This window comes from Pristiophorus japonicus, unplaced genomic scaffold (genome assembly GCF_044704955.1).
Source record: "Pristiophorus japonicus isolate sPriJap1 unplaced genomic scaffold, sPriJap1.hap1 HAP1_SCAFFOLD_1235, whole genome shotgun sequence".
In the NCBI taxonomy this organism is placed as follows: Eukaryota; Metazoa; Chordata; class Chondrichthyes; family Pristiophoridae; genus Pristiophorus; species Pristiophorus japonicus.
This window is the reverse complement of record NW_027250899.1, coordinates 21,697-46,906: the sequence shown is the minus strand read 5'-3', so window position 1 is coordinate 46,906 and position 25,210 is coordinate 21,697. Positions and strand designations below refer to the sequence as shown.

The following is a 25,210-nucleotide window of genomic DNA, read 5'->3' as shown; positions in this document are numbered from 1 at the left end:
AGTGACTCTGTACAGTTAGTGAGTGACCCTTACCCTGAATAAACAGTGACTCTGTACAGTTAGTGAGTGACCCTTACCCTGAATAAACAGTGACTCTGTACAGTTACAGTGAGTGACCCTTACCCTGAATAAACAGTGACTCTGTATAGTTAGTGAGTGCCCCTTACCCTGAATAAACAGCGACTCTGTTCAGTTAGTGAGTGACCCTTACCCTGAATAAACAGTGACTCTGTACAGTTACACAGTGAGTGACCCTAACCCTGAATAAACAGTGACTCTGTACAGTTCGTGAGTGACCCTTACCATGAATAAACAGTGACTCTGTACAGTTACAGGGAGTGACCCTTACCCTGAATAAACAGTGACTCTGTACAGTTAGTGAGTGACCCTTACCCTGAATAAACAGTGACTCTGTACAGTTAGTGAGTGACCCTTACCCTGAATAAACAGTGACTCTGTACAGTTAGTGAGTGACCCTTACCCTGAATAAACAGTGACTCTGTACAGTTAGTGAGTGACCCTTACCCTGAATAAACAGTGACTCTGTACAGTTAGTGAGTGACCCTTACCCTGAATAAACAGTGACTCTGCACAGTTAGTGAGTGACCCTTACCCTGAATAAACAGTGTCTGTACAGTTAGTGAGTGACCCTTACCCTGAATAAACAGTGACTCTGTGCAGTTAGTGTGTGACCCTTACCCTGAATAAACAGTGACTCTGTACAGTTACAGTGAGTTGACCCTTACCCTGAATAAACAGTGACTCTGTACAGTTACAGTGAGTTGACCCTTACCCTGAATAAACAGTGACTCTGTACAGTTAGTGTGTGACCCTTACCCTGAATAAACAGTGACTCTGTACAGTTAGTGTGTGACCCTTACCCTGAATAAACAGTGACTCTGTACAGTTAGTGTGTGACCCTTACCCTGAATAAACAGTGACTCTGTACAGTTACACAGTGAGTGACCCTTACCCTGAATAAACAGTGACTCTGTACAGTTAATGAGTGACCCTTACCCTGAATAAACAGTGACTCTGTACAGTTAGTGTGTGACCCTTACCCTGAATAAACAGTGACTCTGTACAGTTAATGAGTGACCCTTACCCTGAATAATCAGTGACTCTGTACAGTTACAGTGAGTTGACCCTTACCCTGAATAAACAGTGACCCTGTACAGTTACAGTGAGTTGACCCTTACCCTGAATAAACAGTGACTCTGTACAGTTAGTGTGTGATCCTTACCCTGAATAAACAGTGACTCTGTACAGTTACAGTGAGTGACCCTTACCCTGAATAAACAGTGACTCTGTACAGTTAGTGTGTGACCCTTACCCTGAATAAACAGTGACTCTGTACAGTTAGTGAGTGACCCTTACCCTGAATAAACAGTGACTCTGTACAGTTAGTGAGTGACCCTTACCCTGAATAAAGAGTGTCTGTACAGTTAGTGAGTGACCCTTACCCTGAACAAACAGTGACTCTTTTCAGTTAGTGAGTGACCCTTACCCTGAATAAACAGTGACTCTGTACAGTTACAGTGAGTGACCCTTACCCTGAATAAACAGTGACTCTGTACAGTTAGTGAGTGACCCTTACCCTGAATAAACAGTGACTCTGTACAGTTAGTGAGTGACCCTTACCCTGAATAAACAGTGACTCTGTACAGTTACAGTGAGTGACCCTTACCCTGAATAAACAGTGACTCTGTATAGTTAGTGAGTGCCCCTTACCCTGAATAAACAGCGACTCTGTTCAGTTAGTGAGTGACCCTTACCCTGAATAAACAGTGACTCTGTACAGTTACAGTGAGTGACCCTTACCCTGAATAAACAGTGACTCTGTACAGTTAGTGAGTGACCCTTACCCTGAATAAACAGTGACTCTGTACAGTTACACAGTGAGTGACCCTAACCCTGAATAAACAGTGACTCTGACCATGAATAAACAGTGACTCTGTACAGTTACAGGGAGTGACCCTTACCCTGAATAAACAGTGACTCTGTACAGTTAGTGAGTGACCCTTACCCTGAATAAACAGTGACTCTGTACAGTTAGTGAGTGAACCTTACCCTGAATAAACAGTGACTCTGTACAGTTAGTGAGTGACCCTTACCCTGAATAAACAGTGACTCTGTACAGTTAGTGAGTGACCCTTACCCTGAATAAACAGTGACTCTGTACAGTTAGTGAGTGACCCTTACCCTGAATAAACAGTGACTCTGTACAGTTAGTGTGTGACCCTTACCCTGAATAAACAGTGACTCTGTACAGTTAGTGAGTGACCCTTACCCTGAATAAACAGTGACTCTGTACAGTTAGTGAGTGACCCTTACCCTGAATAAAGAGTGTCTGTACAGTTAGTGAGTGACCCTTACCCTGAACAAACAGTGACTCTTTTCAGTTAGTGAGTGACCCTTACCCTGAATAAACAGTGACTCTGTACAGTTACAGTGAGTGACCCTTACCCTGAATAAACAGTGACTCTGTACAGTTACAGTGAGTGACCCTTACCCTGAATAAACAGTGACTCTGTATAGTTAGTGAGTGCCCCTTACCCTGAATAAACAGCGACTCTGTTCAGTTAGTGAGTGACCCTTACCCTGAATAAACAGTGACTCTGTACAGTTACAGTGAATGACCCTTACCCTGAATAAACAGTGACTCTGTACAGTTAGTGAGTGACCCTTACCCTGAATAAACAGTGACTCTGTACAGTTACACAGTGAGTGACCCTAACCCTGAATAAACAGTGACTCTGACCATGAATAAACAGTGACTCTGTACAGTTACAGGGAGTGACCCTTACCCTGAATAAACAGTGACTCTGTACAGTTAGTGAGTGACCCTTACCCTGAATAAACAGTGACTCTGTACAGTTAGTGAGTGAACCTTACCCTGAATAAACAGTGACTCTGTACAGTTAGTGAGTGACCCTTACCCTGAATAAACAGTGACTCTGTACAGTTAGTGAGTGACCCTTACCCTGAATAAACAGTGACTCTGTACAGTTACACAGTGAGTGACCCTTACCCTGAATAAACAGTGACTCTGTACAGTTACAGTGAGTGACCCTTACCCTGAATAAACAGTGACTCTGCACAGTTAGTGAGTGACCCTTACCCTGAATAAACAGTGACTCTGCACAGTTAGTGAGTGACCCTTACCCTGAATAAACAGTGTCTGTACAGTTAGTGAGTGACCCTTACCCTGAATAAACAGTGACTCTGTGCAGTTAGTGTGTGACCCTTACCCTGAATAAACAGTGACTCTGTACAGTTACAGTGAGTTGACCCTTACCCTGAATAAACAGTGACTCTGTACAGTTACAGTGAGTTGACCCTTACCCTGAATAAACAGTGACTCTGTACAGTTAGTGTGTGACCCTTACCCTGAATAAACAGTGACTCTGTACAGTTAGTGTGTGACCCTTACCCTGAATAAACAGTGACTCTGTACAGTTAGTGAGCGACCCTTACCCTGAATAAACAGTGACTCTGTACAGTTAGTGAGTGACCCTTACCCTGAATAAAGAGTGTCTGTACAGTTAGTGAGTGACCCTTACCCTGAACAAACAGTGACTCTGTTCAGTTAGTGAGTGACCCTTACCCTGAATAAACAGTGACTCTGTACAGTTACAGTGAGTGACCCTTACCCTGAATAAACAGTGACTCTGTACAGTTAGTGAGTGACCCTTACCCTGAATAAACAGTGACTCTGTACAGTTAGTGAGTGACCCTTACCCTGAATAAACAGTGACTCTGTACAGTTACAGTGAGTGACCCTTACCCTGAATAAACAGTGACTCTGTATAGTTAGTGAGTGCCCCTTACCCTGAATAAACAGCGACTCTGTTCAGTTAGTGAGTGACCCTTACCCTGAATAAACAGTGACTCTGTACAGTTACACAGTGAGTGACCCTAACCCTGAATAAACAGTGACTCTGTACAGTTCGTGAGTGACCCTTACCATGAATAAACAGTGACTCTGTACAGTTACAGGGAGTGACCCTTACCCTGAATAAACAGTGACTCTGTACAGTTAGTGAGTGACCCTTACCCTGAATAAACAGTGACTCTGTACAGTTAGTGAGTGACCCTTACCCTGAATAAACAGTGACTCTGTACAGTTAGTGAGTGACCCTTACCCTGAATAAACAGTGACTCTGTACAGTTAGTGAGTGACCCTTACCCTGAATAAACAGTGACTCTGTACAGTTAGTGAGTGACCCTTACCCTGAATAAACAGTGACTCTGCACAGTTAGTGAGTGACCCTTACCCTGAATAAACAGTGCCTGTACAGTTAGTGAGTGACCCTTACCCTGAATAAACAGTGACTCTGTGCAGTTAGTGTGTGACCCTTACCCTGAATAAACAGTGACTCTGTACAGTTACAGTGAGTTGACCCTTACCCTGAATAAACAGTGACTCTGTACAGTTACAGTGAGTTGACCCTTACCCTGAATAAACAGTGACTCTGTACAGTTAGTGTGTGACCCTTACCCTGAATAAACAGTGACTCTGTACAGTTAGTGTGTGACCCTTACCCTGAATAAACAGTGACTCTGTACAGTTAGTGTGTGACCCTTACCCTGAATAAACAGTGACTCTGTACAGTTACACAGTGAGTGACCCTTACCCTGAATAAACAGTGACTCTGTACAGTTAATGAGTGACCCTTACCCTGAATAAACAGTGACTCTGTACAGTTAGTGTGTGACCCTTACCCTGAATAAACAGTGACTCTGTACAGTTAATGAGTGACCCTTACCCTGAATAATCAGTGACTCTGTACAGTTACAGTGAGTTGACCCTTACCCTGAATAAACAGTGACCCTGTACAGTTACAGTGAGTTGACCCTTACCCTGAATAAACAGTGACTCTGTACAGTTAGTGTGTGATCCTTACCCTGAATAAACAGTGACTCTGTACAGTTACAGTGAGTGACCCTTACCCTGAATAAACAGTGACTCTGTACAGTTAGTGTGTGACCCTTACCCTGAATAAACAGTGACTCTGTACAGTTAGTGAGTGACCCTTACCCTGAATAAACAGTGACTCTGTACAGTTAGAACAAACAGTGACTCTTTTCAGTTAGTGAGTGACCCTTACCCTGAATAAACAGTGACTCTGTACAGTTACAGTGAGTGACCCTTACCCTGAATAAACAGTGACTCTGTACAGTTAGTGAGTGACCCTTACCCTGAATAAACAGTGACTCTGTACAGTTAGTGAGTGACCCTTACCCTGAATAAACAGTGACTCTGTACAGTTACAGTGAGTGACCCTTACCCTGAATAAACAGTGACTCTGTATAGTTAGTGAGTGCCCCTTACCCTGAATAAACAGCGACTCTGTTCAGTTAGTGAGTGACCCTTACCCTGAATAAACAGTGACTCTGTACAGTTACAGTGAGTGACCCTTACCCTGAATAAACAGTGACTCTGTACAGTTAGTGAGTGACCCTTACCCTGAATAAACAGTGACTCTGTACAGTTACACAGTGAGTGACCCTAACCCTGAATAAACAGTGACTCTGACCATGAATAAACAGTGACTCTGTACAGTTACAGGGAGTGACCCTTACCCTGAATAAACAGTGACTCTGTACAGTTAGTGAGTGACCCTTACCCTGAATAAACAGTGACTCTGTACAGTTAGTGAGTGAACCTTACCCTGAATAAACAGTGACTCTGTACAGTTAGTGAGTGACCCTTACCCTGAATAAACAGTGACTCTGTACAGTTAGTGAGTGACCCTTACCCTGAATAAACAGTGACTCTGTACAGTTAGTGAGTGACCCTTACCCTGAATAAACAGTGACTCTGTACAGTTAGTGTGTGACCCTTACCCTGAATAAACAGTGACTCTGTACAGTTAGTGAGTGACCCTTACCCTGAATAAACAGTGACTCTGTACAGTTAGTGAGTGACCCTTACCCTGAATAAAGAGTGTCTGTACAGTTAGTGAGTGACCCTTACCCTGAACAAACAGTGACTCTTTTCAGTTAGTGAGTGACCCTTACCCTGAATAAACAGTGACTCTGTACAGTTACAGTGAGTGACCCTTAACCTGAATAAACAGTGACTCTGTACAGTTACAGTGAGTGACCCTTACCCTGAATAAACAGTGACTCTGTATAGTTAGTGAGTGCCCCTTACCCTGAATAAACAGCGACTCTGTTCAGTTAGTGAGTGACCCTTACCCTGAATAAACAGTGACTCTGTACAGTTACAGTGAGTGACCCTTACCCTGAATAAACAGTGACTCTGTACAGTTAGTGAGTGACCCTTACCCTGAATAAACAGTGACTCTGTACAGTTACACAGTGAGTGACCCTAACCCTGAATAAACAGTGACTCTGACCATGAATAAACAGTGACTCTGTACAGTTACAGGGAGTGACCCTTACCCTGAATAAACAGTGACTCTGTACAGTTAGTGAGTGACCCTTACCCTGAATAAACAGTGACTCTGTACAGTTAGTGAGTGAACCTTACCCTGAATAAACAGTGACTCTGTACAGTTAGTGAGTGACCCTTACCCTGAATAAACAGTGACTCTGTACAGTTAGTGAGTGACCCTTACCCTGAATAAACAGTGACTCTGTACAGTTACACAGTGAGTGACCCTTACCCTGAATAAACAGTGACTCTGTACAGTTACAGTGAGTGACCCTTACCCTGAATAAACAGTGACTCTGTACAGTTAGTGAGTGACCCTTACCCTGAATAAACAGTGACTCTGCACAGTTAGTGAGTGACCCTTACCCTGAATAAACAGTGTCTGTACAGTTAGTGAGTGACCCTTACCCTGAATAAACAGTGACTCTGTGCAGTTAGTGTGTGACCCTTACCCTGAATAAACAGTGACTCTGTACAGTTACAGTGAGTTGACCCTTACCCTGAATAAACAGTGACTCTGTACAGTTACAGTGAGTTGACCCTTACCCTGAATAAACAGTGACTCTGTACAGTTAGTGTGTGACCCTTACCCTGAATAAACAGTGACTCTGTACAGTTAGTGTGTGACCCTTACCCTGAATAAACAGTGACTCTGTACAGTTAGTGTGTGACCCTTACCCTGAATAAACAGTGACTCTGTACAGTTACACAGTGAGTGACCCTTACCCTGAATAAACAGTGACTCTGTACAGTTAATGAGTGACCCTTACCCTGAATAATCAGTGACTCTGTACAGTTACAGTGAGTTGACCCTTACCCTGAATAAACAGTGACCCTGTACAGTTACAGTGAGTTGACCCTTACCCTGAATAAACAGTGACTCTGTACAGTTAGTGTGTGACCCTTACCCTGAATAAACAGTGACTCTGTACAGTTACAGTGAGTGACCCTTACCCTGAATAAACAGTGACTCTGTACAGTTAGTGAGTGACCCTTACCCTGAATAAAGAGTGTCTGTACAGTTAGTGAGTGACCCTTACCCTGAACAAACAGTGACTCTTTTCAGTTAGTGAGTGACCCTTACCCTGAATAAACAGTGACTCTGTACAGTTACAGTGAGTGACCCTTACCCTGAATAAACAGTGACTCTGTACAGTTAGTGAGTGACCCTTACCCTGAATAAACAGTGACTCTGTACAGTTAGTGAGTGACCCTTACCCTGAATAAACAGTGACTCTGTACAGTTACAGTGAGTGACCCTTACCCTGAATAAACAGTGACTCTGTATAGTTAGTGAGTGCCCCTTACCCTGAATAAACAGCGACTCTGTTCAGTTAGTGAGTGACCCTTACCCTGAATAAACAGTGACTCTGTACAGTTACAGTGAGTGACCCTTACCCTGAATAAACAGTGACTCTGTACAGTTAGTGAGTGACCCTTACCCTGAATAAACAGTGACTCTGTACAGTTACACAGTGAGTGACCCTAACCCTGAATAAACAGTGACTCTGACCATGAATAAACAGTGACTCTGTACAGTTACAGGGAGTGACCCTTACCCTGAATAAACAGTGACTCTGTACAGTTAGTGAGTGACCCTTACCCTGAATAAACAGTGACTCTGTACAGTTAGTGAGTGAACCTTACCCTGAATAAACAGTGACTCTGTACAGTTAGTGAGTGACCCTTACCCTGAATAAACAGTGACTCTGTACAGTTAGTGAGTGACCCTTACCCTGAATAAACAGTGACTCTGTACAGTTAGTGAGTGACCCTTACCCTGAATAAACAGTGACTCTGTACAGTTAGTGTGTGACCCTTACCCTGAATAAACAGTGACTCTGTACAGTTAGTGAGTGACCCTTACCCTGAATAAACAGTGACTCTGTACAGTTAGTGAGTGACCCTTACCCTGAATAAAGAGTGTCTGTACAGTTAGTGAGTGACCCTTACCCTGAACAAACAGTGACTCTTTTCAGTTAGTGAGTGACCCTTACCCTGAATAAACAGTGACTCTGTACAGTTACAGTGAGTGACCCTTACCCTGAATAAACAGTGACTCTGTACAGTTACAGTGAGTGACCCTTACCCTGAATAAACAGTGACTCTGTATAGTTAGTGAGTGCCCCTTACCCTGAATAAACAGCGACTCTGTTCAGTTAGTGAGTGACCCTTACCCTGAATAAACAGTGACTCTGTACAGTTACAGTGAGTGACCCTTACCCTGAATAAACAGTGACTCTGTACAGTTAGTGAGTGACCCTTACCCTGAATAAACAGTGACTCTGTACAGTTACACAGTGAGTGACCCTAACCCTGAATAAACAGTGACTCTGTACAGTTAGTGAGTGAACCTTACCCTGAATAAACAGTGACTCTGTACAGTTAGTGAGTGACCCTTACCCTGAATAAACAGTGACTCTGTACAGTTACAGTGAGTGACCCTTACCCTGAATAAACAGTGACTCTGTACAGTTACAGGGAGTGACCCTTACCCTGAATAAACAGTGACTCTGTACAGTTAGTGAGTGACCCTTACCCTGAATAAACAGTGACTCTGTACAGTTAGTGAGTGAACCTTACCCTGAATAAACAGTGACTCTGTACAGTTAGTGAGTGACCCTTACCCTGAATAAACAGTGACTCTGTACAGTTAGTGAGTGACCCTTACCCTGAATAAACAGTGACTCTGTACAGTTACACAGTGAGTGACCCTTACCCTGAATAAACAGTGACTCTGTACAGTTACAGTGAGTGACCCTTACCCTGAATAAACAGTGACTCTGTACAGTTAGTGTGTGACCCTTACCCTGAATAAACAGTGACTCTGTACAGTTACACAGTGAGTGACCCTTACCCTGAATAAACAGTGACTCTGTACAGTTAGTGAGTGACCCTTACCCTGAATAAACAGTGACTCTGTACAGTTAGTGAGTGACCCTTACCCTGAATAAACAGTGACTCTGTACAGTTAGTGAGTGACCCTTACCCTGAATAAACAGTGACTCTGTACAGTTAGTGAGTGACCCTTACCCTGAATAAACAGTGACTCTGTACAGTTACACAGTGAGTGACCCTTACCCTGAATAAACAGTGACTCTGTACAGTTAGTGAGTGACCCTTACCCTGAATAAACAGTGACTCTGTACAGTTAGTGAGTGACCCTTACCCTGAATAAACAGTGACTCTGTACAGTTAGTGAGTGACCCTTACCCTGAATAAACAGTGACTCTGTACAGTTACAGTGAGTGACCCTTACCCTGAATAAACAGTGACTCTGTACAGTTAGTGAGTGACCCTTACCCTGAATAAACAGTGACTCTGTACAGTTAGTGAGTGACCCTTACCCTGAATAAACAGCGACTCTGTACAGTTACTGAGTGACCCTTACCCTGAATAAACAGTGACTCTGTGCAGTTAGTGAGTGACCCTTACCCTGAATAAACAGCGACTCTGTACAGTTAGTGAGTGACCCTTACCCTGAATAATCAGTGACTCTGTACAGTTAGTGAGTGACCCTCGCCCTGAATAAACAGCGACTCTGTACAGTTAGTGAGTGACCCTTACCCTGAATAAACAGTGACTCTGTACAGTTACAGTGAGTGACCCTTACCCTGAATAAACAGTGACTCTGTACAGTTAGTGAGTGACCCTTACCCTGAATAAACAGTGACTCTGTACAGTTAGTGAGTGACCCTTACCCTGAATAAACAGTGACTCTGTACAGTTACAGTGAGTGACCCTTACCCTGAATAAACAGTGACTCTGTACAGTTACAGTGAGTGACCCTTACCCCGAATAAACAGTGACTCTGTACAGTTAGTGAGTGACCCTCGCCCTGAATAAACAGTGACTCTGTACAGTTACAGTGAGTGACCCTTACCCTGAATAAACAGTGACTCTGTACAGTTAGTGAGTGACCCTTACCCTGAATAAACAGTGACTCTGTACAGTTAGTGAGTGACCCTTACCCTGAATAAACAGCGACTCTGTACAGTTACTGAGTGACCCTTACCCTGAATAAACAGTGACTCTGTGCAGTTAGTGAGTGACCCTTACCCTGAATAAACAGTGACTCTGTACAGTTAGTGAGTGACCCTTACCCTGAATAAACAGTGACTCTGTACAGTTAGTGAGTGACCCTCGCCCTGAATAAACAGCGACTCTGTACAGTTATTGAGTGACCCTTACCCTGAATAAACAGTGACTCTGTACAGTTAGTGAGTGACCCTCGCCCTGAATAAACAGTGACTCTGTACAGTTAGTGAGTGACCCTTACCCTGAATAAACAGTGACTCTGTACAGTTAGTGAGTGACCCTCGCCCTGAATAAACAGTGACTCTGTACAGTTAATGAGTGACCCTTACCCTGAATAAACAGTGACTCTGTACAGTTAGTGAGTGACCCTTACCCTGAATAAACAGTGACTCTGTACAGTTAGTGAGTGACCCTTACCCTGAATAAACAGTGACTCTGTACAGTTAGTGAGTGACCCTTACCCTGAATAAACAGTGACTCTGTACAGTTACAGTGAGTGACCCTTACCCTGAATAAACAGTGACTCTGTACAGTTAGTGAGTGACCCTCGCCCTGAATAAACAGTGACTCTGTACAGTTACAGTGAGTGACCCTTACCCTGAATAAACAGTGACTCTGTACAGTTAGTGAGTGACCCTCACCCTGAATAAACAGTGACTCTGTACAGTTAGTGAGTGACCCTCGCCCTGAATAAACAGTGACTCTGTACAGTTAGTGAGTGACCCTTACCCTGAATAAACAGTGACTCTGTACAGTTAGTGAGTGACCCTTACCCTGAATAAACAGTGACTCTGTACAGTTAGTGAGTGACCCTCACCCTGCTGAATAACTCGGCTGCTGCCCTCCTCACCTGTAACTCCGTGGAATCTCCTGCCGCCCGTTCAGCCTGGTGTTGAGCAACACACACAGCCGGTGAAGCATGCTGGCGCCATCCTGAGCTCTCTCGCTGGCTGCTGTGAAGTGAAAGAGGAGATCGGACGGTCCCGGACATTTGTCTGTGTGGCTGGTGCTGAGCTGGGTCACCAGGCTGGCCTACAGAGGGGGAGGGGGGAGGGGGAGTGCATGTATTAGTGAGGCCTCGGTTCCTGCCGGGGTCAAAGCCACGGTGATGTTTGTTTCTGCCGCTGCCGTGGCCGCGATACGCTGGGGTGCAATTCCGTCGTCACTGACTACGATCAATAAACAATAACTTGCACTTAAACAGCAGCCTTAAAGTATTAAAAACAGCCCAAGTTACAGAATGCATTCAAGATAGTTTTCCAGGTCAGTACGTCGAGGACCCAACTAGGGAATAGGCTATTTTATGTCTGAGACAGGGTTAGTTAACACAAAGGGGTTAATTAATAACCTTGTAGTAAAGGAGCCTCTGGGGAGCAGTGATCATAATATGATAGAAATTTATGCTGAGTTTGAGTGTGATTTAGTTAAATCCAAAACTAGGATCTTAATCCGAAAATATCAAATTACAGAGAGACGGGAAGGGAGAGAGAGAGGGCGAGAGGGCGAGAGAGAGAGAGAGAGAGCGAGAGAGGGCGAGAGAGAGGGCGAGAGAGAGAGAGAGGGCGAGAGAGAGAGAGAGGGCGAAAGAGAGAGAGAGAGGGCGAAAGAGAGAGAGAGAGGGCGAGAGAGAGAGAGAGAGGGCGAGAGAGAGAGAGAGGGCGAGAGAGAGAGAGAGGGGGCGAGAGAGAGAGAGAGAGGGCGAGAGAGAGAGAGAGAGGGCGAGAGAGAGAGAGAGAGAGAGAGGGCGAGAGAGAGAGAGAGGGCGAGAGAGAGAGAGAGGGCGAGAGAGAGAGAGAGGGCGAGAGAGAGAGCGGGCGAGAGAGAGAGCGAGGGCGAGAGAGAGAGCGAGGGCGAGGGCGAGAGAGAGAGAGAGGGCGAGAGAGAGAGCGAGGGCGAGAGAGAGAGCGAGGGCGAGAGAGAGAGCGAGGGCGAGAGAGAGAGCGAGGGCGAGAGAGAGAGAGGGGGCGAGAGAGAGAGAGGGGGCGAGAGAGAGAGAGGGGGTGAGAGAGAGAGAGGGGGCGAGAGAGAGAGAGGGGGCGAGAGAGAGAGAGGGGGCGAGAGAGAGAGAGAGGGCGAGAGAGAGAGAGAGGGCGAGAGAGAGAGAGGGGGCGAGAGAGAGAGAGAGGGCGAGAGAGAGAGAGAGGGTGAGAGAGAGAGAGGGCGAGAGAGAGAGAGAGAGAGGGCGAGAGAGAGAGAGGGCGAGAGAGAGAGAGAGAGAGGGCGAGAGAGAGAGAGAGGGCGAGAGAGAGAGAGAGAGGGCGAGAGAGAGAGAGAGGGCGAGAGAGAGAGAGAGGGCGAGAGAGAGAGAGAGGGCGAGAGAGAGAGAGGGCGAGAGAGAGAGAGGGCGAGAGAGAGAGAGGGCGAGAGAGAACGAGAGCGAGAGAGAGACTGGGGTAGAGAGAGAGAGAGAGAGAGAGAGAACGAGAGAGAGACTGGGGTAGGGAGAGAGAGAGAGAGACAGACAGACAGACTGGGGAGGGAGGGAGAGAGAGAGAGAGACTGGCGAGGGAGATTGTACAGCGAACTAAACGTTTTTAATTAATTCGACCATGAACAAACTTTCAGAATGGGCATGTAATGACACATTTAGTCAATATAAATAAGTGTGAGGTGGTGCATTTTGAGAGGAGTAATAAGGCGGCTACCTACTCTTTGGTAAATACGTGGGGTTGAAGGGCAAAGGGATCTCGGGGTATCACTTCACAAATCATTGAAAGTAGCAACGCAGGTTAAAAATGCCATAAAAGTGCAAATATAGCATTGGGGTTCATCGCTCCAGGAGTAGAATTCAAAAGTCATGTTAATCCCGTCTAGAACCTTGTCTGATTGTCTCATGATTTGAGACAGTTGGAGTGGCGGTGTGGCATTACTGTCTATTTGCTTTTAAGTAGTTGCTCAGGTTGTAAAAGATTTTGTAAAATTTGCCCACAGATGAAAAGGTCGAGCTCAAAAGGAGTTGATGGCCCGCTCAGGACAAAAAAACCAAATCGGAGGGGTCAGAGGGTTGTAAATCTGTGGAATTCCCTGCCTCAGAGAGCTGTGGAGGCTGGGACATTGAATAAATTTAAGACAGAGATAGACAGTTTCTTAACCGGTCAGGGGTTACGGGGAGCGGGCGGGGAAGTGGAGCTGAGTCCATGATCAGATCAGCCATGATCGTATTAAATGGCGGAGCAGGCTCGAGGGGCCGAATGGCCGACTCCTGCTCCTACTTCTTCTGTTCTTGTTGGCTGGGACCACTATTGTTCACAATTTATATGAACTATTTAGACTTTGGAATCAAAAACACAATTTCTAAATTTGCGGATGACACCAAAATTGGGGGCCAAGAGTCAGCACTGAGGAGGCTTGCATCAAATTACAGGGGGAACATTAATAAACTTGCAGGAGGGGCATATCACTGGCAAATGAAATTCAACACAGATAACTGAGAGGTAGTACATTTGGTTGGAAGAATAGGGGAGGTCACGAGTCTGGGCGGGGTAGAGGAACAAAAGGGATCTCGGGCGTACAACTACTCAAGTCGCTAAAAGTTGCGACACAGGTCAAAACAAGGTCATTAAAAAAAGCAAACCAGGAACTAGGGTTTATTTCTGGAGGTATTCCGTTACCTCGGCCCTAAAAGCTCAGAAATTTCCCACCTAAACCCCTCCGCCTCTCTTTCTCCTTCAAAACGCTCTTTAAAACCGACCTCTTTTGGTCACCTGCGTTAATTTCTCCTTATGTAGCTCTGCGTCAAATAATTTTGTCTCATAATACTCCTGTGAAGCGGCTCAGGACGTTTCACTAATTCAACGGCGTTATACAAATACAAGTTTTTGTTGTTGTATAGAATTGAACAGTAGGGAAGTTATGCTGAACCTGTAATGAACCTTGGTTAGACCACACTCGGAGCACCGCGCACAGTTCTGGTCGCCATATTATTAAAAAAAAGATAGAGAGGCACTGGGAGAGGGCGCAGAGAAGATTTACAAGGACGATGCCAGAAATGCGAGGGGGTACATGTCAGGGGAGGATGAACAGGCTGGGGCCTCGTTTCTCTTGACACGAGAACTCTGAGGGGTTGACCTTATCGAGGTCTTGAAAACGACGCAAGGTTTTGATCGAGCGGATGCAGAGAGAGAACGTTTCCACTTGTGGGGAAGAGCATAACTCGAGGCCGTCAATATAAGATAGTCACCCAGAAATCCAATGGGGAATTCAGAAGAAACGTCTGTACCCAGAGAGGGGTGAGAATGAGGAACTCGCTGCCACAGGGAGGGGTTGAGGCAAATAGTATCGATGCATTCAAGGGGAGGCTGGAGATACGAGGGAGAAGGGAATAGAGGGTTATGCCGATAGATTTAGACGAGGAAAGGCGGGAGGAGTTGATGTGGTGTATTTGGACTTTCAGAAGGCTTTCGACAAGGTCCCACACAAGAGATTAATGTGCAAAGTTAAAGCACATGGGATTGGGGGTAGTGTGCTGACGTGGATTGAGAACTGGTTGTCAGACAGGAAGCAAAGAGTAGGAATAAATGGGTACTTTTCAGAATGGCAGGCAGTAACTAGTGGGGTACTCCAAGGTTCTGTGCTGGGGCCCCAGCTGTTTACACTGTACATTAATGATTTAGACGAGGGGATTAAATGTAGTATCTCCAAATTTGCGGATGACACTAAGTTGGGTGGCAGTGTGAGCTGCGAGGAGGATGCTATGAGGCTGCAGAGTGACTTGGATAGGTTAGGTGAGTGGGCAAATGCATGGCAGATGAAGTGTAATGTGGATAAATGTGAGGTATCCACTTTGGTGGTAAAAACAGAGAGACAGACTATTATCTGAATGGTGACAGATTAGGAAAAGGGGAGGTGCAACGAGACCTGGGTGTCATGGTACATCAGTCATTGAAGGTTGGCATACAGGTACAGCAGGCGGTTAAGAAAGCAAATGGCATGTTGGCCTTCATAGCGAGGGGATTTGAGTACAGGGGCAGGGAGGTGTTGCTACAGTTGTACAGGGCCTTGGTGAGGCCACACCTGGAGTATTGTGTACAGTTTTGGTCTCCTAACTTGAGGAAGGACATTCTTGCTATTGAGGGAGTGCAGCGAAGATTCACCAGACTGATTCCCGGGATGGTGGGACTGACCTATCAAGAAAGACTGGGATCAACTGGGCTTGTATTCACTGGAGTTCAGAAGAGTGAGAGGGGACCTCATAGAAACGTTTAAAATTCTGATGGGTTTAGACAGGTTGGATGCAGGAAGAATGTTCCCGATGTTGGGGAAGTCCAGAACCAGGGGTCACAGTCTAAGGATAAGGGGCAAGCCATTTAGGACCGGGATGAGGAGAAACTTCTTCACCCAGAGAGTGGGGAACCTGTGGAATTCTCTACCACAGAAAGTAGTTGAGGCCAATTCACTAAATATATTCAAAAGGGAGTTAGATGCAGTCCTTACGACTCGGGGGACCAAGGGGTATGGCGAGAAAGCAGGAAGGGGGGTACTGAAGTTTCATGTTCAGCCATGAACTCATTGAATGGCGGTGCAGGCTAGAAGGGCCGAATGGCCTACTCCTGCACCTATTTTCTATGCTTCTATGAGGCTCGAGTGGAGCATAAAAGGCAGCATGGACTGGTTGCCGACAAAAGGCCAGTATATCCGAAGTAATTTAACCCCGTTAGCCCCAGCGTCCTTCTGGTGAATCTGTGCTGCACGCAGCTCGCCCGAGGCCAAGGATATCCCTGGAGGTTTCGGTGCTCGGAGCTGAATGCAGTCCTCGTCACGGCTTGGGGGTAAAGTCAGGAGGCGGACGTGGCATTTACGCTGACGGCCCAGTTGAGTGTCTGCTGACTGGTGACCCACCCCCCCCCCCGCTGCCCCCCCCCCCCCCAGGTTGCGCTGGTGGTGTGTTCGGGTTCAGCGATGGTCGCGTGACAGGACGTCAAGGGGAGATGTTGGGTCGAACGAAGAGTAAAAGACTTGCATTCGCATAGCGCCGTTCACAAGCAGCGGGCGTCTCAAATATGTTTTGCAGGCACTTGAAAGCGCAGTCGCTGTTGTAATGTGTGGGGAAACGGCAATTTGCGCACAGCAAGCTCCCACACACGGCACTGGTGATAAATGACCAGATCCGGCTGTGTTTTTGATGTTTGGGGGTGGGGGGGAATAAATATCGGACCCCAGGACACCGGGGATAACCTCCCCCCCGCCCCCCCCCCCTTGCTCTTCTTCGAAACAGTGGCCGCGGGATCGTTGACGCCGAGAGAGCAGACGGGGGCCCCTCGGTTTAACGTCTCGTCCGAAAGACGGCACCCTCCGACAGTGCGGGGCTCCCTCAGCACTGCGCTGGGAGCGTCAAGCCTCGATTTACGGGCCTGGAGCGGGGGGACTTGACCCCACGACCTTCCGACTCAGGAGGAGGAGGAGGAGGAGAGAGGGTGCTGCCCGCCGAGCCGCAGTAAGCGGAATGACCCGGAACGTTCCATACCATGAAGGCGGTCTTGCCTTCGCTGGGCCTGCCGTGGATGATAAAGGCGACGCCGCCCTGCCGGCACGCACGGACGTTGGACACGGCCGCGGCCAGCTGCTTGACCCGGCCGAAGCGCCGGCAGCTCTGGGCCTCCAGGAAGCCGCCCTGCAGGGCCTCCTCGTCCTCCGCCAGTCCCGCCTCCGAGCCGCCGTCCTCCTGCCGGGAGAGACGCAGAAACACACGCCCGGCGGCGTTTTAGGACCAGAACGCGGGGAAGCTTTCCCGCCGCGTTGACACACCGCCCTCTCACCGCCTCGCGTACCGTCCCCGGAGGGGCGCCGCGGCCCAACACGCACCGTTGCTGTTGTTGGGTGGGGTTTTTTTTTTTGGCAAGTCTGGCCGGTGTCGTCATTGTAGCAAATAGGCGCACAGCAAGATCCCACAAAGCAGCGGGGCGATAATGACCAAATCACCCCTGTGGGTTTTTTTTAATTTTTAAACAAAAAGGTTTGGTCGAGGGATAAATATTACGCCCGGTTCACCCGGGGGGATAACCCCTCCCGCCCCCCTTTTGCTCTTCTTCGAAATACTGGCCGTGGAATCATTTACGTTCACCCGAGAGGGCAGACGGGGCCTCGGTTTAACGTCCCATCCGAAACATAAGAACAAAAGAACAAAAGAACAAAAGAACAAAAGAACAAAAGAACAAAAGAACAAAAGAACAAAAGAACAAAAGAACAAAAGAACAAAAGAACAAAAGAACAAAAGAACAAAAGAACAAAAGAACAAAAGAACAAAAGAACAAAAGAACAAAAGAACAAAAGAAAGAACAAAAGAAAGAACAAAAGAAAGAACAAAAGAACAAAAGAACAAAAGAACAAAAAAACAAAAAAACAAAAAAACAAAAAAACATAAGAACATAAGAACATAATAAGAACATAATAAGAACAAGGAACAAGGAACAAGGAACAAGGAACAAGGAACAAGGAACAAGGAACAAGGAACAAGGGTAGGCCATCTAGCCCCTCGAGCCTGCTCCGCCATTCAACAAGATCATGGCTGATCTGGCCGTGGACTCAGCTCCACTTACCCGCCCGCTCCCCGTAACCCTTAATTCCCTTATTGCTTAAAAATCGATCTATCTGTGACTTGAATACATTCAATGAGCTAGCCTCAACTGCTTCCTTGGGCAGAGAATTCCACAGATTCACAACCCTCTGGGAGAAGAAATTCCTTCTCAACTCGGTTTTAAATTGGCTCCCCCTGTATTTTGAGGCTGTGCCCCCTAGTTCTAGTCTCCCCGACCAGTGGAAACAACCTCTCTGCCTCTATCTTGTCTATCCCTTTCATTATTTTAAATGTTTCTATACGATCACCCCTCATCCTTCTGAACTCCAACGAGTAAAGACCCTGTCTACTCAATCTATCATCATAAGGTAACCCCCTCATCTCCGGAATCAGCCGAGTGAATCGTCTCTGTACCCCTTCCAAAGCCAGTATATCCTTCCTTAAGTAAGGTGACCAAAACTGCACGCAGTACTCCAGGTGCGGCCTCACCAATACCCTGTACAGTTGCAGCAGGACCTCCCTGCTTTTGTACTCCATCCCTCTCGCAATGAAGGCCAACATTCCATTCGCCTTCCCGATTACCTGCTGCACCTGCAAACTAACTTTTTGGGATTCATGCACAAGGACCCCCAGGTCCCTCTGCACCGCAGCATGTTGTAATCACCCCTCATCCTTCTGAACTCCAACGAGTAAAGACCCAGTCTGCTCAATCTATCATCATAAGGTAACCCCCTCATCTCCGGAATCAGCCGAGTGAATCGTCTCTGTACCCCCTCCAAAGCTAGTATATCCTTCCTTAAGTAAGGTGACCAAAACTGCACGCAGTACTCCAGACGGCATTCTCTTCTGGGTTGCAGACCCGGGACTGGATTTTCGGTTGGAGGCTCCTTAGGGCACTAAATTTTGCATCGGAAAAAGGTTTGCAACTGCAGCCAACGAATTTGGATGCTGCAACTGCTGCCCCGCCCAACCCCGGGGAAAGCTTTTCGGACCCCCTTCCCCGGGCTCCAGACCCTGGCCGCCCAATCCCGCATCGCTGCCCCGTGTGTGGGAGCGACCCGCTCCCTCCTCTCCCCGCTATTGGGGAGGGGAAGGTGGGACTTATCCTCGCTCCGTGGACAAATGGAATCATCTGATCTCAACCTCGCTGCGGGGGCAGCCTGGCAGAATCCTCGACGGAGGATAGGGACCACGTCGCATGACATTTGATCGTCAAATCTTTCCATTCCGAGACATTCGCTGCGTGCAGCTTTGGTCTCCGTGTTTAAGGAGAGATACACTTGCATTGGAGGCTGTTCAGAGAAGGTTCACTCGGTTGATTCCGGGGATGAGGGGGTTGACTTATGAGGAAAGGTTGAGCAGGTTGGGCCTCTACTCACTGGAGTTCAGAAGAATGAGAGGTGATCTTATCGAAAGGTATATTATCATCAGGGGGGCTCGACAAGGTGGATGCAGAGAGGATGTTTCCACTGATGGGGGAGACTAGAACTAGGGGGCATGGTCTTAGAATAAGGGGCCGCCCATTTAAAACTGAGATGAGGAGGAATTTCTTCTCTCGGAGGGTTGTAAATCTGTGGAATTCTCTGCCCCAGAGAGCTGTGGAGGGCTGGGTCATTGAATATGTTTAAGGCGGAGATAGACAGATTTTTGAGCGATAAGGGAGTGAAGGGTTATGGGGAGCGGGCGGGGAAGTGGAGCTGAGTCCATGATCGGATCAGCCATGATCGTATTGAATGGTGGAGCAGGCTCGAGGGGCCGAATGGCCGACTCCTGCTCCTGTTTCTTGTGTTCTGATGTTCTTATGTGCACAACAGGCCGCCCCGTGTCTGACTGTAGCCCGGGGAACATGCCGCCCCGTGTCTGACTGTAGCCCAGGAACAGGCCACCCCGTGTCTGACTGTAGCCCGGGGAACAGGCCGCCCAGTGTCTGACTGTAGCCCAGGAACAGGCCGCCCCGTGTCTGACTGTAGCCCAGGAACAGGCCGCCCCGTGTCTGACTGTAGCCCGGGGAACAGGCCGCCCAGTGTCTGACTGTAGCCCGGGGAACAGGCCGCCCAGTGTCTGACTGTAGCCCCGGGTAACAGGCCTCCCCGTGTCTGACTGTAGCCCAGGAACAGGCCGCCCCGTGTCTGACTGTAGCCCGGGGAACAGGCCGCCCCGTGTCTGACTGTAGCCCCGGGTAACAGGCCGCCCCATGTCTGACTGTAGTCCCGGGTAACAGGCCTCCCCGTGTCTGACTGTAGCCCCGGGTAACAGGCCTCCCCGTGTCTGACTGTAGCCCGGGGAACAGGCCTCCCCCGTGTCTGACTGTAGCCCGGGGGACAGGCCTCGTCATGTCCGACTGTAGCCCGGGGAACAGGCCACCCAGTGTCTGACTGTAGCCCGGGGAACAGGCCTCGTCGTGTCCGACTGTAGCCCGGGGAACAGGCCTCCCCCGTGTCTGACTGTAGCCCAGGGAACAGGCCTCCCCGTGTCTGACTGTCGCCTGGGGAACAGGCCTCCCCCGTGTTTGACTGTAGCCCAGGGAACAGGCCTCCCCGTGTCTGACTGTAGCCCGGGGAACAGGCCGCCCCGTGTCTGACTGTAGCCCAGGAACAGTCCACCCAGTGTCTGACTGTAGCCCCGTGGAACAGGCCTCCCCCGTGTCTGACTGTAGCCCGGGGAACAGGCCGCCCAGTGTCTGACTGTAGCCCGGGGAACAGGCCTCCCCGTGTCTGACTGTAGCCCCGGGTAACAGGCCTCCCCATGTCTGACTGTAGCCCAGGAACAGACCGCACCGTGTCTGACTGTAGCCCCGGGTAACAGGCCGCCCCGTGTCTGACTGTAGCCCCGGGTAACAGGCCGCCCCGTGTCTGACTGTAGCCCGGGGAACAGGCCTCCCCCGTATCTGACTGTAGCCTGGGGAACAGTCCACCCAGTGTCTGACTGTAGCCCGGGGAACAGGCCTCGTCATGTCCGACTGTAGCCCGGTGAACAGGCCACCCAGTGTCTGACTGTAGCCCGGGGAACAGGCCTCGTCGTGTCCGACTGTCGCCTGGGGAACAGGCCTCCCCCATGTCTGACTGTAGCCCAGGGAACAGGCCTCCCCGTGTCTGACTGTAGCCCGGGGAACAGGCCTCGTCGTGTCCGACTGTAGCCCGGGGAACAGGCCACCCCGTGTCTGACTGTCGCCCGGGGAACAGGCCACCCCGTGTCTGATTGTAGCCCGGGGAACAGGCCTCCCCCGTGTCTGACTGTAGCCCGGGGAACAGGCCACCCCGTGTCCGACTGTAGCCCGGGGAACAGGCCACCCCGTGTCCGACTGTAGCCCGGGGAACAGGCCACCCAGTGTCTGACTGTCGCCCGGGGAACAGGCCACCCCGTGTCTGATTGTAGCCCGGGGAACAGGCCTCCCCCGTGTCCGACTGTAGCCCGGGGAACAGGCCACCCAGTGTCCGACTGTAGCCCGGGGAACAGGCCACCCCGTGTCCGACTGTAGCCCGGGGAACAGGCCACCCCGTGTCCGACTGTAGCCCGGGGAACAGGCCACCCCGTGTCCGACTGTAGCCCGGGGAACAGGCCACCCCGTGTCCGACTGTAGCCCGGGGAACAGGCCTCCCCCGTGTCCGACTGTAGCCCGGGGAACCATAGAACGGTTACAGCACAGTCGGAGGCCACTCGGTCAGTCGAGCCCGTGCCGGCTCTCTACCAGGAGCACCTCAGGTCGTCCCAATCCCGCCCGGGAAGAGGCGGATCAGCGGGGGAATCCCCTCCGACTGGAACGGCTGGCCGGTGGAGAATGGGAGGGGCCGGGGAGCCCCCGGGCCCCGAGCTGACCTGGCAGTGTTGGCGGACGATGGCCTCCCAGAGGCAGGCGAGGACGCTGGCCCCAAACTCCTCCAGTCCCGTCAGGTACGGCCGCCCCTCCACCTCCCCTCCCCACTCGCTGCGGTAACTGCAAACAGACAGACAGGGAAAACGGGGGACAACGTCAGTCGATAAAAGACATCAAATTTCAACGAACGGTTTCTCGCGCTGGCGGTGTGTGAGCTGAAGCCACCTGGGGTGTGGGGGGAGAGAACGAGAGGGGGAGGGGGGCGGAGCGAGAGGGGGAGGGGCAGAGCGAGAGGGGGAGGGGCAGAGCGAGAGGGGGAGGGGCGGAGCGAGAGGGGGAGGGGCGGAGCGAGAGGGGGAGGGGCGGAGAGACGGGGGAGAGGCGCGGATAGAGAGAGAGGAAGAGGGCGCCGAGAGAGAGGGGGAGGGGCGCGGAGAGAGAGGGAGGGAGAGGCGCGGAGAGAGAGGGAGGGAGAGGCGCGGAGCGAGGGGGGAGAGGCGCCGAGAGAGAGGGGGAGAGGCGCCGAGAGAGAGGGGGAGGGGCGCGGAGAGAGAGGGAGGGTGAGGCGTGGAGAGAGAGGGGGAGGGGCGCCGAGTGAGAGGGGGAGAGGCGTAGAGCGAGAGGGGGAGAGGCGCGGAGAGAGAGGGAGGGAGAGGGAGGGAGAGTCGCGGAGAGAGAGGGGGAGGGGCGCGGAAAGAGAGGGAGGGAGAGGCGCCGAGTGAGAGGGGGAGAGGCGCGGAGAGAGAGGGGGAGAGGCGCGGAGAGAGGGGGAGGGGCGCGGAGAGAGAGGGAGAAAGGCGCCAAGTGAGAGGGGGAGGGGCGGAGAGAGAGGGGGAGAGGCGCCGAGTGAGAGGGGGAGGGGCGCGGAGAGAGAGGGGGAGGGGCGGAGAGAGAGGGGGAGGGGCGCCGAGAGAGGGGGGAGAGGCGCGGAGAGAGAGGGGGAGAGAGAGGGAGGGGCACGGAGAGAGAGGGGGAGAGGCGCGGAGAGAGAGGGGGAGAGGCGCCGAGTGAGAGGGGGAGAGGCGCGGAGAGAGAGGGGGAAAGGCGCGGAGAGAGAGGGGGAGGGGCGCGGAAAGAGGGGGAGGGGCGGAGAGAGAGGGGGAGGGGCGCCGAGAGAGGGGGGAGAGGCGCGGAGAGAGAGGGGGAGAGAGAGGGAGGGGCACGGAGAGAGAGGGGGAGAGGCGCGGAGAGAGAGGGGAGGGGCGGAGAGAGAGGGGGAGGGGCGCCGAGAGAGGGGGGAGGGGCGCGGAGAGAGAGGGGGAGAGAGAGGGAGGGGCACGGAGAGAGAGGGGGAGAGGCGCGGAGAGAGAGGGGGAGAGGCGCGGAGAGAGAGGGGGAAAGGCGCGGAGAGAGAGGGGGAGGGGCGCGGAGAGAGGGGGGAGGGGCGCGGAGAGAGGGGGGAGGGGCGCGGAGAGAGGGGGGAGGGGCGCGGAGAGAGAGGGGGAGGGGCGCGGAGAGAGAGGGGGAGGGGCGCGGAGAGAGAGGGGAGGGACGCGGAGAGAGAGGGGAGGGGCGCGGAGAGAGAGGGGGAGGGGCGCGGAGAGAGAGGGGGAGGGGCGCGGAGAGAGAGGGGGAGGGGCGCGGAGAGAGAGGGGGAGGGGCGCGGAGAGAGAGGGGGAGGGGCGCGGAGAGAGAGGGGGAGGGGCGCGGAGAGAGAGGGGGAGGGGCGCGGAGAGAGAGGGGGAGGGGCGCGGAGAGAGAGGGGAGGGGCGCGGAGAGAGAGGGGGAGGGGCGCGGAGAGAGAGGGGGAGGGGCGCGGAGAGAGAGGGGGAGGGGCGCGGAGAGAGAGGGGGAGGGGCGCGGAGAGAGAGGGGGAGGGGCGCGGAGAGAGAGGGGGAGGGGCGCGGAGAGAGAGGGGGAGGGGCGCGGAGAGAGAGGGGGAGGGGCGCGGAGAGAGAGGGGGAGGGGCGCGGAGAGAGAGGGGGAGGGGCGCGGAGAGAGAGGGGGAGGGGCGCGGAGAGAGAGGGGGAGGGGCGCGGAGAGAGAGGGGGAGGGGCGCGGAGAGAGAGGGGGAGGGGCGCGGAGAGAGAGGGGGAGGGGCGCGGAGAGAGAGGGGGAGGGGCGCGGAGAGAGAGGGGGAGGGGCGCGGAGAGAGAGGGGGAGGGGCGCGGAGAGAGAGGGGGAGGGGCGCGGAGAGAGAGGGGGAGGGGCGCGGAGAGAGAGGGGGAGGGGCGCGGAGAGAGAGGGGGAGGGGCGCGGAGAGAGAGGGGGAGGGGCGCGGAGAGAGAGGGGGAGGGGCGCGGAGAGAGAGGGGGAGGGGCGCGGAGAGAGAGGGGGAGGGGCGCGGAGAGAGGGGGGAGGGGCGCGGAGAGAGGGGGGAGGGGCGCGGAGAGAGGGGGGGAGGGGCGCGGAGAGAGGGGGGGAGGGGCGCGGAGAGAGGGGGGGAGGGGCGCGGAGAGAGAGGGGGAGGGGCGCGGAGAGAGAGGGGGAGGGGCGCGGAGAGAGAGGGGGAGGGGCGCGGAGAGAGAGGGGGAGGGGCGCGGAGAGAGAGGGGGAGGGGCGCGGAGAGAGAGGGGGAGGGGCGCGGAGAGAGAGGGGGAGGGGCGCGGAGAGAGAGGGGGAGGGGCGCGGAGAGAGAGGGGGAGGGGCGCGGAGAGAGAGGGGGAGGGGCGCGGAGAGAGAGGGGGAGGGGCGCGGAGAGAGAGGGGGAGGGGCGCGGAGAGAGAGGGGGAGGGGCGCGGAGAGAGAGGGGGAGGGGCGCGGAGAGAGAGGGGGAGGGGCGCGGAGAGAGAGGGGAGGGGCGCGGAGAGAGAGGGGGAGGGGCGCGGAGAGAGAGGGGGAGGGGCGCGGAGAGAGAGGGGGAGGGGCGCGGAGAGAGAGGGGGAGGGGCGCGGAGAGAGAGGGGAGGGGCGCGGAGAGAGAGGGGGAGGGGCGCGGAGAGAGAGGGGGAGGGGCGCGGAGAGAGAGGGGGAGGGGCGCGGAGAGAGAGGGGGAGGGGCGCGGAGAGAGAGGGGGAGGGGCGCGGAGAGAGAGGGGGAGGGGCGCGGAGAGAGAGGGGGAGGGGCGCGGAGAGAGAGGGGGAGGGGCGCGGAGAGAGAGGGGAGGGGCGCGGAGAGAGAGGGGGAGGGGCGCGGAGAGAGAGGGGGAGGGGCGCGGAGAGAGAGGGGGAGGGGCGCGGAGAGAGAGGGGGAGGGGCGCGGAGAGAGAGGGGGAGGGGCGCGGAGAGAGAGGGGGAGGGGCGCGGAGAGAGAGGGGGAGGGGCGCGGAGAGAGAGGGGGAGGGGCGCGGAGAGAGAGGGGGAGGGGCGCGGAGAGAGAGGGGGAGGGGCGCGGAGAGAGAGGGGGAGGGGCGCGGAGAGAGAGGGGGAGGGGCGCGGAGAGAGAGGGGGAGGGGCGCGGAGAGAGAGGGGGAGGGGCGCGGAGAGAGGGGGAGGGGCGCGGAGAGGAGGGGGAGGGGCGCGGAGAGAGAGGGGGAGGGGCGCGGAGAGAGAGGGGGAGGGGCG

The 25,210-nt window shown here is 52.4% G+C and overlaps 1 protein-coding gene across 1 annotated transcript in view; it reads right to left on the bottom strand.

Moving 5' to 3' along the window:
* The window catches only part of LOC139242139 (telomerase protein component 1-like), a gene marked incomplete at both ends in the record, with an annotated part of 87,124 nt that overhangs the window by 41,763 nt on the left and 20,151 nt on the right, over positions 1-25,210 (bottom strand). Inside the window, 3 exons of the mRNA XM_070870253.1 lie at positions 11,292-11,473; positions 16,905-17,102; positions 21,771-21,888. Of these exons, the coding sequence (XP_070726354.1) occupies positions 11,292-11,473; positions 16,905-17,102; positions 21,771-21,888 (498 nt within the window). The remainder of the gene's footprint in view (positions 1-11,291; positions 11,474-16,904; positions 17,103-21,770; positions 21,889-25,210) is intronic.